The sequence below is a fragment of the Elephas maximus genome, chromosome 4 (genome assembly GCF_024166365.1).
Source record: "Elephas maximus indicus isolate mEleMax1 chromosome 4, mEleMax1 primary haplotype, whole genome shotgun sequence".
NCBI lineage: Eukaryota > Metazoa > Chordata > Mammalia > Proboscidea > Elephantidae > Elephas > Elephas maximus.
This window is the reverse complement of record NC_064822.1, coordinates 129,541,925-129,556,292: the sequence shown is the minus strand read 5'-3', so window position 1 is coordinate 129,556,292 and position 14,368 is coordinate 129,541,925. Positions and strand designations below refer to the sequence as shown.

General features: G+C 35.4%; 1 protein-coding gene across 1 annotated transcript in view; it reads right to left on the bottom strand.

Moving 5' to 3' along the window:
- Positions 1-3,367: 3,367 nt before the first annotated feature.
- The window catches only part of NUP107 (nucleoporin 107), a 53,827-nt gene continuing 42,826 nt past the window's right edge, over positions 3,368-14,368 (bottom strand). The window contains exons 18-28 of the mRNA XM_049883826.1: positions 13,994-14,063; positions 13,574-13,692; positions 12,818-12,856; positions 12,357-12,507; positions 11,959-12,071; positions 11,224-11,326; positions 10,583-10,743; positions 9,525-9,650; positions 9,029-9,142; positions 3,994-4,161; positions 3,368-3,647 (exon numbers count right to left, since the gene is read on the bottom strand). Coding sequence (XP_049739783.1) covers positions 3,540-3,647; positions 3,994-4,161; positions 9,029-9,142; positions 9,525-9,650; positions 10,583-10,743; positions 11,224-11,326; positions 11,959-12,071; positions 12,357-12,507; positions 12,818-12,856; positions 13,574-13,692; positions 13,994-14,063 — 1,272 coding nt within the window. The 3' untranslated portion in view covers positions 3,368-3,539. The remainder of the gene's footprint in view (positions 3,648-3,993; positions 4,162-9,028; positions 9,143-9,524; positions 9,651-10,582; positions 10,744-11,223; positions 11,327-11,958; positions 12,072-12,356; positions 12,508-12,817; positions 12,857-13,573; positions 13,693-13,993; positions 14,064-14,368) is intronic.

The following is a 14,368-nucleotide window of genomic DNA, read 5'->3' as shown; positions in this document are numbered from 1 at the left end:
CGTTGGCCAATTTCACGTATGAGACAGATGGGCAAAATTATTAAGCCGCTCCTCGGGATGGGGGCGGGGACAGTGGCCCAGTTCTCTCAGAGCGCCACCTCGACTTTAGAAGCAGGCACTGGGTTACCTCTCCTGTCGTATCAACTCCACCCTGTGTGTTGGGGAAAGCAGTCAGGGTCCCAGTATTCTGGGCCTACCGTGTCTGCCGTAGAGCTGTACCCTGAGAGTGGGACCTAGGTGGAGGGAGGGAACCTCATGTCTGAGCGGCACTTACCTGAAAGTTAGCTTCTGTAACATGGAGCTGAGGCGTGTGTGTGTGAGAAATATTGGCAGCTTACCCCTTCCAAGGAGCCCTGGTGGCCTAGTGGCTAAGAGCTCAACTGCTAACCCAAAGGTTGGCAGTTTGAATCCACCAGCCGCTCCTTGAAAACCCTACAGGGCAGTTTTACTCTGCCCCGTAGGGTCGTTAGGAGTCTGAATCGTGTTTGTTTTGGTTTTGCCCCTTACGGGGGAGATACCTTAACCCTTAACTGGGAACTGGGGAGAGGGAGCCCTTTCTTCTTGACCACATTCAGCCCAGGTGGAATGGGAGCTTCCATTTTGTTGAGTTAGGGGAGCAGTTGGGCAGGAGCAGGTTGTGGGCCCAAGTGCCACTGACTTTCACTGTTCTTACCAAGATTTAGTATTTTTTTCCTGAATAAATGTTTCATTCAATGTATGCCCTTATGGAAATTTCCAGAGACTTGAAATGATTGTTTTTATAATTTTGATGAAGGCCAACTTATCAGTGTTTCCTTTTATGAACTGTACTTCACTGTCAAATCTGACAACTCTGCCTAGCCCTAGATCGTGAAGAGTTTCTCTTGTATCTTATTCTAAAGTTTTAGGGTTTTATGTTTTACATTTAAATCCATGAGCCATTTCTGAGCTAATTTTTTGTATAAAGTGTGAGACTTAGGTCAGTATTTTTTGCTCATGGATGTCCAATTGCTCCAGTACCATTTGTTGACAGTTTCCTTCATTGAATTGCTTTTTCACCTTTGTGAAATGTTCAGCATGTTTGCGTGGGTCTGTTTCTGGGTTCTGTCTTAGGTTCCACCGATCTATTTGTCTATCCCTCCACCGTCTTGATTGCTGTAGCTTAAAATCAGGTAGACTAATTCCTCTCATTTTATTTTTCAAAATTTTCTTATTTTAGTTCCTTTGCCTTCCTATATAAATTCTAGAATAACATATATAATATATACACATATATGCCAATATATGTATTAAAAATCTTGCTGGGATTTTGATAGAAATGATGTTAAACTAGTCTATCAATTTGGAGAGAATGACATCTTTCCTATGTCAAGTTTTCCAGTCAGCAATGCGGTGTGTCTCTGCATTTATTTAGATCTTCTTTGGTTTCTTTCATCAATATTTTGTAATTTACATGTAAGTATTTTTTCAGTGCTTATAAATGCATTGTATTTTTAATCTTGGTGTTCACTGCTGGTATACAGAAGTATAACTGCTTATTCTGGAACCTTGCTGAACTCAATTGTTCTCAGAGGTTTTTTTCTTTTTCCATAGATTCTGTGGGATTTTTGATGTAGGTAATCATGTCATCTGCATATATGTACAATTTTATTTTTTCCTTTCCAATCTATAAACCTGTCATCGAATCGATTCCAACTCATAGTGACCCTATAGGACAGAGTACAACTGCCCCATAGGGTTTCCAAGGAGCAGCTGGTTGATTCAAACTGCCGACCTTTTGGTTAGCAGCTGAACGCTTAACCACTGCATCACCAGGGGTCCTTCCAATCTATATTCCTTTTCTTGACTTATACTGGCTAGGGTTTCCAACACTACATTGAGTACGGGTGGTAGGAGCACACAACCTTTCCTGGAAAGTACTGTTTAGATATAATTTTTAAAGATTTTTTTTTTTTTAAATAACAAAAAGTAATACATGCTCATTGTAAAACATTCAAAAAGTAAAAAAAAACCACTGGTAAGTTTCATGTTTCCTTCCAGACCTCTTCCCGAATCACACCACCACACAAAATCTACACACACATATATGAATGTATATGTGTGCGTGTGTGTATATATCTTACAGAGGCATGACTTTACAGACATGTATTTTGCACTTGCTTTTTTTTCATTCATACATTCTGGCCAACCTTCGTGTCAGCTCATACTGCTCTACCCCATTCTTTTTAATGGATGCGTAGTAAAGTATAAGAATTTACGAGGTTATCAATAAGTAAATACTTCATCTTTGAATCACTTTAGCTAGTATAAATAAAGAGTTGAGGCAGAGTCTATTGTCTCTGTAACTCTTCCCAGCTGATGTCAGGAGGGCAGTGCTGACATTGCTTCCTGCTTTGGGTGCGGGAGGTATGTTAATATCCATCTCTGACTTAAGCCAGAATGTCCCAAACTTAGCTAACTAGAACCTATGACATATTATATAATATGCTAAAATACAAATTCTGTGACCCCCATGTCAGGCTTTCGGAGCTCGATATCTCTAGGAGTGTTGTGTATAAATATAATTTAAAAAATTCCTAAAGTTACTCAGATGATTAGCCAGTTTTGGAGTTATGAATCTAGACCACGTTTTCTGTTAGTCACACTCTCTTGTGTTATCTTCCACTTCTAAGCCCTACAGTTCTAGTCCATTTGGAGTATTTGCTGATTCATAAACATGCCTAGCTAATACTCATTTCTAGGCCTTGCTCATACTGATTTCCTTACCTGTAGGGCCTCATGCTTTTTGCCCTTTATCTTTGCCTTTTTAAATCCAGTTCATTCCTCAAACTCCTGCTGGACTGCTACTTCCTCTGAGACTTTTTAGCTGGAAATAATTTCTTCCTATTCACATTTATGTGTATTTTTTAATGGTACCTTTTAATATATTTATTCTATTTCCTTCACTAGAAGACCTGGATTAGACCTTACTGATTTTGTATTCTGCAGTTTATTCGTGCTTACTGTGTGACAGATACTATGCTAAGTCTTTACATGCCCAACTCATTTTAATAGCAGGCTTGCAGAATCACAGTTAATAAACTAGAAATGTCTTCAAAATAAAGAAAACATTGTAATACTCATTTTAACTGTAATTTTTAAAAAATACTAAATTTTATGAAAAATGAAAAATTATGTGCTTGGGTTGAAAATAAACTTACTTTTCCATCCTCTCTATAATTTTAATATATCTGAGTACTTATGATTACAGGAAAAAATTAGGGAAATAAGAAATTTCATTTCCTTATTATATAATAAAGAACCAATCCTGGAATTTGTAAGAACAGAAATTTTTATTTTTTACATAATTTCATTAATAAACACGGAAATGATGACATAATACATTAAAATTTCAAAGTGTCACCATAATATTCTAAAAAGTAAAAAACTCATATCTCAAAATTTTACAAATATTTCCCCCCATGATAATGCAAAGGAAAAAAAAAACAGTAATTACAAATAGGTATATTTTACAAAGAACTCCATTCATCATGGAAATTAGTGGGATTACAAAGAATGAATTATGACTGAATTTCATATCCTAATGGGTCAAGTCCCTGGTCTAGGAGCATTAGAGAGGATTCCCTTAACTTCTGTAGCAATTTCCTTAGTTCTTCCTTAGAAAATACCTGATTAAAAAAAAAAAAGTTATGAATGAGAACAAAGAAAACCATGAACTTATAGTCACCTAGGGTTTCCAACACTAGCTAAATTTCTTTTTAAGATTCATGTTGTCAGGGGCTAGTATATTAAAGTGGTTCCGGAACTTCAAAGTTAATCCCCAGAGCCAGTCTCTACACTTCTTGCTGCATTAGGAATATACACATTTTGGAAAAGAAGCACAAACGTTAAAACTAGATCATTACTTTAAGCCAAAAACAACTAAAAAATGTAAACACATTTCACAAAATTAAATATTACTACAGAGCTTATCAATCACTGGAATTTAAAATTGCAAATAACTCTAGAACTTACCAGATACAATTTGTGGCGCTCAGAGGATACCATATCAGCTAACTGCAGACACTCCTGATACTGACCAGTACTGTGCAATATGGTGTGAAGCAGAAAACACAACATTGGCAGACAAAGCTTTCTAAGTAAAATCATTTGATGTGCTCTTTCATGGTCTTCTTCAGCATCCTACAAACAGACATCAAGTGGTCATTTTATTTTATTGTGCTTTAAGTGAAAGTTTACAGTTCGAGTCAGTCACGCATACAAAAATTTATATACACCTTGCTATGTACTCCAAGCTGCTTTCCCCCTAATGAGACAGCACACTCCGCCTCTCCACCCTGTATTCCCCGTGTCCATTCAACCAGCTCCTGTCCCCCTCTTACTTCTGATCTTGCCTACAGACAGGAGCTGCCCACATAGTCTCATGTGTCTACTTGAGCCAAGCAGCTCACTCCTCACTAAGATCATTTTCTGTCTTATTATATAGTCCAGTCCAATCCCTGTCTGAAGAGTTGGTTTTGGGAATGGTTCTGGTCTTGAGCTAAAAGAAGGTCTCAAGTGGTCATTTTAACAACTTTAAGCTAAATATCCTTATAAAAAGAAAAGTCAAGTACTGAATTAAAATCACAGTGCAAAAGGGTTTCTCTAAAGCATCATTAAATTATGGTGCTGGTGAAGAATACTGAATATATCGTGGACTGCCAAAAGAATGAACAAATTTATCTTGGAAAAAGTACAGCCAGAATGCTTCTCAAAAGGGAGGATGGCAAGGCTTCGTCTCACATAGTCTGGGACATGTTCTCATGTTATGTTAGAGATGGACATCATGCTTGGTAAGGAAGAGGGTCATCGAAAAAGAGGAAGACCCTCAATGAGATGGACTGACACTGTGGCTGCAGCAATGCACTTAAACATAGCATTGATTGTAAGGGTGGCGCAGGACCAGAGTGTGTTTAGTTCTGCTGTACATAGTGTCGCTATGATGCTGAAACAACAAGACAGTACCTAACAACAAAGCTTAATGCCCATTAAAAAAAAAAAAACAAGGCAAGATTTCAACCATGGTTATCTAGAAGATAAGATCTTATGGCAAAAAAAGCAGGAAGATGAACAGAAGGATCACAGGTAAGATAAATAATAAAATGTCTCTCAATTTGTATTTCTAACAAACTTTCTATGTCTTTAATAAAAACATGTATAAAAGAAATAAGAATTAGAGCATAAATCAGAACAAAAAATAATCAGTATTTCCCTGGGTATATACAGGTGTAAATACAGGTAGACATAAACACTAATATCAGTGATTGAGGCTGGAAAAGAAGGGTCAGGATGGGAGATGGAGCACACAAGGAGGGATGATGTCATTGCAAACTTTTTTTTTTAAAAAAGGAGAAAAAGATGTATAATTCCCTTGTATAATTAAAAAAAAAAAAAAACTGAAAAGACCTACAGATTTGGACGATAGAATTAATGAGACAATATATGGGGGAAACTTAATGTAAGGAAAACAATTAGCATTTCCTTATAAATATACATGGATCTTTCTAAAAAAAATTACATGAACAGTAAGACTACAGAAAAAAAAGAGCAGCTCTGTTACGCCTACTACATTTCTTCACAACAAATCCAAAAACTAAATCAAAATACTAAAAAAGTACCCAACCACATTAAAATGTCTGAAATAATCTTAAAAATATGAAGAAAATCCATTAGTACAAAACAAAACAAAATAACAGGACGGGGTAAAACACTAATTGGATGTTTGAAAAGCCTAATAAAATATCTAACAACAACAACAAAAACGGAGTTTCAGCACTTTGGAAAAACCTTTTCCTTACGACAGTGACATTAATCAGTAATATCTTCCTGTGAGAGGCTGTAATATTAAATTGCTAAAATACTTTTCAAAGGAGGAGTAAAAACAACAAAACGTAATCTGGTAATTCTACCAGTAAGTCATTGCAGTAACCTAGGCTAGCCTAGGTCAGGTTTCCACACATAGTACTATCAATCGTTTACTCTTATTTTGAGCTATAAATACATAAAAGCAAAAATTAAAATGCATGCTTCATATTTTCTTAGCTTTAAAAGAGAAAGTACTTCCATTTCTTAAATAGGCACTGGCTACTTCAGAGGTGAACAAAAATGCCTCCAAGTCTTCTTACTTGTAATGCCTGTTAATGAGCCAGCCCTACCTGAAGCCTATTAAGAATGAAAAGACTGCTTCCTCTGGACCATTCCATTTGTGCTCCAAGGTAGTCTCCCCCACCCCTGCCCTTGGTTCCTAGATGCCTTATCTCCTGAAAGTAGGAGCAAGCCTGTTAATAACCTCATCTCACAGGATGGTTTCTGGCACCTGCTTCTCTTAAACCTGTTGCTGCCACATCAGGGTGTGTAAGTGCCTTATATGTGGAAAAAACCTATTGAACATTTCTCATATTTAAGAAGGCTTAAGAGAAGTCAATATTATAGTTAGTTGAAATAACTGATATGTCTCTACAGCAGATGACTTGTACTGATATTATAGTATCCCTAATCTGAAGATCATGCATTCATACCAGTAATGTAGTACCATTCATTACCAAATATTTACTGGAAGCTTCTTATGTACTAGGCATTATTTTAAGTGCCAAGGACAGAGAAATAAATAAAGTTGCTCCCTTTGTGAAAGGTTACATTCTGATGGAGGCAGACATACAAAAAGCAAATTAGTATACATTATATCTGGTTGAGATAGTGCTTTGAAATAAATGAACACATGATCAGGAGATGTGAGAGATGTGTATATATACATGTGCTATTTTAGACAGGGTGGTTAGGGGAGGCTCTCTGAAGACAACTGACATTTCAGCAGACTCCTGAAAGAAGTGAGGGAGCCATCCATGCAGATGTCTTAGAGAAAGAGCATGCTAGGCAGGGGAAACAGCAAATAAGGCTAGAACATAATGAGCTGAGGGAGAGCAGTAGGATATACAAGATCGGGAAGGTAGTCACGGTTCAGTTTATGTACAATCTTGTAGGTCAAGAAAAGAATTTTGGGTTTTATTCAAAGTGTAATGAGAAGCCATGAGAAGGTTTTGAGTACACGAGCGACATAATTTCATTTTAAAAGGATCACTGGCTGTGGTGTGAAGGGACTGTATAAGGTAGAGCGGAAGCAAGGGAGTGGCAGTAGAGGCTTGGACTAGAATGTGGTGGAGGTACAGGTGGTGGAGGTAATGAGAAGTAGGTAAAGGCGAGTTGCCTGCTCCATTCTCCCTGCCATCTCTCTGGGCCACCAGCCTCCAACACAGTTATTTAAAAACTTGAGGTGAAAATGTAAAAGACAAAGTATAATAACAGGGCTATCATGTACAGTTGTGTCTTAAACAAGGGTTACTGGCCTGTGCTCCACTCTATAGGTCATGTGCACTTGGCATGGAGCTCATCTGTTTAAGGGAAGGGGTGCCATTTCTAATTTGTATACAAGTGATTTATGTGCTAGCATTGTTGACTATGTAAAAACATTAAGCTAAACTTAACAGATGTGATTCCAAATAAACCATTATTTATCATTTGACTATTTAAGATATCTCCTGTAAATCAGTTTTGCAGAAGTGATTGGGACTGAATATCCATTTTAAAATGTTTGATGAAACAAAAGTTTATCATTCATTGCCTTCTATCCCAACTCCATTTTCTTTTACAAGATTCCACCTACTAAGATTAATTAATAGCTAGAATAACAAAGATTTATGTATAAATAAGGCACTAAAGTCTTTTCAAAGTTTAAGTGATACTTAATTAGCATTTTACAACATTTAAATTTTATCTTCATAAGCATCAGCATGAATCAGAAGAGAATGGGTTAGCCTGAGGAACCTGCTTAAGGTTCAAGGCTACTTATGAAGTCAGTAGACTTCTTTTAGGAACTTGAGGCTGAAAATGGAGATTTTTGAGATAATTACTACATCAGGAATACCAGAAATAGGGGCTCAAATCTGCTTCTGGTCAGAAAGGGGCGGCCAGAGACGCTAGAAAGATGTAGCCACTAAAAAAATAGTAGTAAATAGACCAAGATACAGGGAATGGCAGAGGAAAAATACCAAGAACACTACTATGGATTTCTCTGTTCAAAATAATACACCAAAATACTCAAGAATCTGACATTTCTAGTTTTCCTGAAGCAGATCATCAGGTTTGCAGAGGCAACTGAGCTACCATTGTTTCTGTAATGCTGCAGGAACATGCCTCAATGTCTTTGCTCCCATGATTATGACCTGCTGTATCCTTCCTTTTCCCCATCTCAGCTCACCTAAATTCTACCATTAGTTTAAGATTCAAGCAAATGCTACAACTTTGAAGCATCCTGTCCAGGTCCTTTCAAGGTAGAAGCAACCTCTTCTTTTCCTGAACTCACAAAGTACCTTATCTGTGCTTTTCTTATGGCATTTAGTACTTCTGAAACAGCAGTTACTAAACCCAGACCAAATATTAAAGCTCGCCAGGTGATTAAAAAAAAAGCCCAGTCCTGCCTCAGACTAATTAAGTCATAATCTCTGCGGGGTGGAGCCCAGTATTTTTCTAAAGTTCCCCAGGTCATTCAAATGGATAGCTTAGAGATGAGTGTCACCGCTTTATACAGTAAAACCTGCAAAATCTGGAACCTGTGTTAAGGTGGAAACTTGTCAGAGAAGGAAAACTCGAATATTTTCCACCAAAACAAGCTACAAAAAAGTAGTAAGACTGTACCCTGTCAAAGGTGGAAAACAACACTAGACTTTTTTTCATATCCCTAAATTGACTAGATATATGTACAATTAAATTTTTAGGTCCAGAGCTTTTGAAAAATTGGATTTTAGTATCATAAGAAAATAGTTTACCGAACAGTCAAACTTTCCTAGACCCTGGCTACTGTTTTTCAGCTTAAGCTCAAAATACGGATGTTCAGTAACAAATACAAAGGTTGTATGAGATCTGAATATGCTCCTATTCAAAGACAGAACTTTTTTTTTTTTTTTTACCAGTTTTTTTAAAATAGTTTTAGGTGGAAATAACACGGACAGCTTACCTCTCTAACATCTACCATCCACCCACCATCAACAAACAATAAGACGTTATACATTTTCTCCTTCACATCAGCGGTTAGGGCATCCAAATGCCCTTTCCAAATGCCATAATCCATCTGCAAAACAAACGTAGGGCAGATATATAATAGAACTAAATCCAATAAAATATTTATAAAATAGATACATTAATATATACAGAAAATCATTCTAAAGAGTTGACATTTCAGTCAGCCAAATATAAAAATAAATGCCAACAGACTTACCAATAAAACACTAAAATGTTAACTTTGTAACAAATGAATGCTAGTGTCACCTGAAGGTATTTTTCATGTTTGGTTAATTACTTACAAAAAAGTAATTATACAGTAGCTTTTTGTCAAAGCAGGCCATTAACAGGAAGATCACCTGTTACAACAGGAACGCCATGGAAATGACCTCTTTATATAACATTCATTTTTAAGACACAACAAACACATCCCTTGTCCACATTCAACTCACTTCGTATTTCTTTTCTTTGTGTTCATGAGCCACTTTCTCAGTAAAAGTTGCTTGAGGTATCAAAGTAGGTTTTTGTGGCGATGAATTCATATGCTTAAACCACTCATTAAAGGTTTCATGGGCTTCCTAAAGTATTTAAAAAAAAAAAACCCACAAGAAGAAAAGTTTTCACATATATTCAACAAAGCTTTAAAGATTTAATTCTTAGAAACAGTCTTATAGCATCAAGAAATATAACTGTTCAATATTTATTTTTACACTCCCCCCCAAAAATCATCGTGAATAAATGTTTTGGCAAACGGCAAACACTAGCAAGGTATAGACTATGTCTTCTGGTATCTGCTCCTATCTCAGCACCATTAATCTATACTTGACACTTATGACTACATGATAAATGCCTATTTATCTATCTGTTTGACTAGCCAAATAGCTTCTAGAAGGCAAGGATAAGATGTGTTTAACAGATTTAGTCCCAGTACCTAGTCCATAGTAATTACTCAATTTTTTTATTGAATGAATCTTTAATGAGTATGCTGTTAAGAAGCCCTGGTGGCACGGTGGCTAGGCTGTTAAACGAAAGGTTGGTGGTTCAAACTCACTAACCGCTTCGAGGAAGAAAGATGTGGCAGTTTGTTTCCATAAGGATTACAGCCTTGGAACCCCTATGGGACATTTCTACTCTGTCCTATAGGGTTGCTGAGTCACAGTCAACTCAACAGCAATGCGTTTAGTTTTTGATGATGTTGTTTTAGCCATAAGAGATTTAGAATATCTTTTCTCAGTTATTGCCTAAAGCAGAAATATTAAAGTTGACACAAGCTTTCAAAGAAGCTTAAGAAAACAGAAGTTCTAGACCATACACATATTATCATCCACATGTTCTGGGCTGGCTAGCACTGATTAGAGGGTTATGCTAATAAAGACAAGGTCATGGTTTCAATCTCCTTGGGCACAAAGGAGATAAGTACCATTTCTGGTAAAACTGTTTGAAGTCTGAGAGTAAATCAGAAAAATCTTCATGAAGCTAGGCACATCTTGGGATTTCTTTATTTTCTCACCAAATAAGCTCGAATGCACAAATGTTCTCTGATAGCATTATCATCTTCAGCAGGAAGTGGGCTTTCCATTCCTTGTTCCTCCCACTGATTATAGATTTCTGCTATAGAATCTTGAGGAATTTTCGCAAATACTTCTTTTGCAGCTTCATGCTTTTTTGATGCTGTGCCAAAAAGATGTACAAGTTTTCAATATACATGGAATTCTGTGTAATGATTTTTAAAGGAGTCAAATTATTGGTTTGCCACTTTTACAGTGAACTGTAACCATTTCAGGTCCCAAGGCACATCTGTTAAAAGAATGGGTCATCTTTCTACCAAATGGCCTGGCTTTTTCTTTAATATGATAATAACATGAAGGATACATTAAGTACCATTACTTTTACGTACTTCTATGTCTTTAAAAAAAGCAATTGTTTTCCAAAGTCTGATAGCCTTGAGATTATATTCAAAACTGATTAGCAGAATGAAAATTTACTGTTAAATATTTTTTATTTCATAATACCAGGTCTGACATATAAAAGTGTCTATTTGTTTTGTTTTGTTCCCAGTGGGAGGATTAAAAAATAAAACACAAAAACAAAACTCAAGAGTATAAAGATCTGAACAAAAACTTTAAAAAAGGAAATAAAAATAGAGCATACCCAAGAATTTTCTCATTATCGCATTGCCTTGTTTTAGTGCTTCTGCCCTCTGTGCTGGGTCAAATACCAACCAGTCAATTACATCAATCTTTAAGCGGTCCTCCTATTCATTTAAGGGGAAAAATGGAAAAATTTTGTTTTTTTCTAAGATGCTCCGCAAATTAGTAGAATTAACTTACGTTTACACTTCTGATAAACATCATTTTCCCTTGAGTTATACAAAATTACAAAAGAATCTAACTTTCCTCAGTTTATTTTCATATAGTTCTTTATTAAAATAAGAAAACAGTTAATAGACTGTGAATCTGGAATCGTATGTTCTATTTCCCACCAATTTAACCATGTGATTGCTTTCAGGTGTGACTCTAAATTTTTTGTCTTTCCTAGACATAACTTTCTACTCCTGTCTGAAAATATGAATATGTAAGCTACGTAAGAGTTAGTGACTTAGTAAATACCAAGAATAACCTGATAAACAAAAATTCACTCAGAGTTTTTTCTATTAAAAAAAACTTCCTTGAAATTAATATTACTAAAAGTAATCTCTTAGATAAGACCTTAAAATTTTTACCAATTTTTATAATATAAAGGATTTTGACTGACAAAGAAAAACTCTTAAAAATAAAAAAGAAAGAAATCACTGTATTTTAAAGTAGAGGTAGATTCACCAAGGAATATCATGAAAGATTATTAGTAGTTACACGTCATACCCCCAATTTATACACCTCAAATTACCTCAGTGGTGCCAGTATCTAGGGCTGGTGCCAAGTCATGATGGCTAAATTCACCATTATCTTTCTTTCGAATATTCTCAACTACAGTTTTTGTTATTGTTGCAACATCCAAATCTAAACAATTTTTTCAAGAGACAAAAATTAAACAGTCAAAATGATTTGGTGAATTTGGAATAATAATTATTTTAAAACGTAACACACAGACTATGAAAAACATTATTTCAAAAAGCCAAAACTAAAAGGTATCTTTTACATGAGCTATAATGTAACTTATTTTACTCCTAAAACAAAACTTCGTTGAAAATTTTATTTCTTTTCCTCAAGAGAAATGGTTTAAAAGTAAGACAAATGTTACTAAAACCAAAATAATAATTTATCTAAGTTCTCAATCATTTTTACCTGCTTCTTTAGCCAGCTCCAGGCAATGGTGGCGCTGTTCAAATTCTGTAACACCTTCCAAAAATAATGCATACTGGGCAACAGCTAAGTCTTGAGGCAAATGACAGGTATAAAATGCTATGAGATTTGTATGTTTTTCATTTATTAAAAGCTGAAACATAGAAAAAATTAAAGTATGTCAATAATAAAACAAGTTCTGGGATCAGCAGTGCCTTTACAAAAGTTCACTTCAAAATATCAAGCATATTTACACATAAAATGGAGAGATTCATATTGACATCAATTTGTGCTGCTAAACAGAATAATTTTAAATTCAAAAGAAATGTACTAATGATAATTAAAAGATCTTTCATGGATTCTGATGGCTTTCCTGTCCCTGGATATTAAAATAGTGCCATTCTGATTTTTGTTTTCATTAAAAGAGGAAAAAAAGAATCAAATTGTGGGCTCTCAAGGTTTACCTGTATGTATGTCTTTAAAACTTCAATAGAAACTTCTTCCTTCAGAGGAAAAAAAGACATAATTCAAAACTCAGTTATAAACACAACTGCTTATATGTACCAGCAACATGTCCAGTAAAAAGTCTGCTACTGAACCCTTTAATAATTTTAGTATTTACCACTGGCCAAGAACTATACGCCAGGTTAAGGGCTTAGAAAAGTATTGCCTCATTTAACCTTATTATAACTCTTTTGAGAGTAGTTACTATTATTGTCTGCATTTTACAGATGAAGAGACTACGACCTAGTGAGGTTTTATTTACCCAGAATTATTTACAAGCTACTAAGTAAGGATGTGAACCCAGGATATCTTACTCCAAAGCCCAACCTTTCAAGTACTGAATCATTTTGCCTTTTACATGTACTCTGACAAAAATGTTATCAAACATTTAGAAAAAAATAAAAAGAAAAAACAAAGGATTAAAAACTCACACAGAACTGCCTGGCTCAGATAGCTCAACTGTTTGATGTAGAGTTGGGTACTGATGAGAATAAAATTATGAATTTATTAAAAACTGGCAACCACCAGCATTCTGCAGCTATAGATAGAACCCTAAAGGGTCACCCACAGCAAGTTATCACTGAGTGACCATGCGAGACTTCTGTATCCTTATCACTATTTCTAACAAATAGCAACAAAAAAGTAGTGTGTTTTCATGAAGAGATATATACAGCATCAGCTTTGCAAAAAAAGGTAGGCTGTTCATTCTTATTTACTTTGGTCTGTAGTCCCAGAGTTCGGAAAAACAAAATGAGATGCGTCATGAAGCGGAGGAGGTGTCCAGGTAGACTGTTCCTGCCTTTGGAAAGCCATTTGCTAAATTCATCCATCAAACCTACAAGTCATGAAAGAAAAGATTCAACAATAGGGACAAAAATCAAAAGAAGAGAAATAAACACTACCAAGAACATTAACTCATTCCTCTGTCTCACTGTTAATAGCCATCATATAAAACTCTCCACACACTCTCAGACTGTTTTTATTTTATAATAACAACTAAGTGAATAGTTGTATTCAAACAGTTGATATTTATGAAGATTAAAAGATCTTACTCATATACATTGTTTTGATAACCTTTCACAAAATTATGAGAAAATTAAGAAAATGGGAGGTAAAATAAAACTATAATACCTTACCATCAATGTCTCCCAGGATAAGGAATTTTTGAACTATATGATAATGTTCTTGATTCTCTTCCAGAACTCTCTGAAAAAATATTTTACATTTTCATAAATCTTTCAGTGGTCATTCAGTAGTACGTACTCACTGTTAAATAAGAAATGCCAAACTTTTGAAGGAAGATGTATGACGAAAAAGTTCAAAATGATGGGCTTTAGAAAAGCAAAACAAAATGAAACATGGGAAAGATACTACCTTTGAAATATACTCAAGGCTGAATGATAAAGTAGAGAACTGTAACAATTTAATCTTTGTGAATGTCATTAAACTTTTAGTTACATTTTACTACTCTTTACCGTGGCACTCAATGGTTGACCAGAAAGAAAGGACAC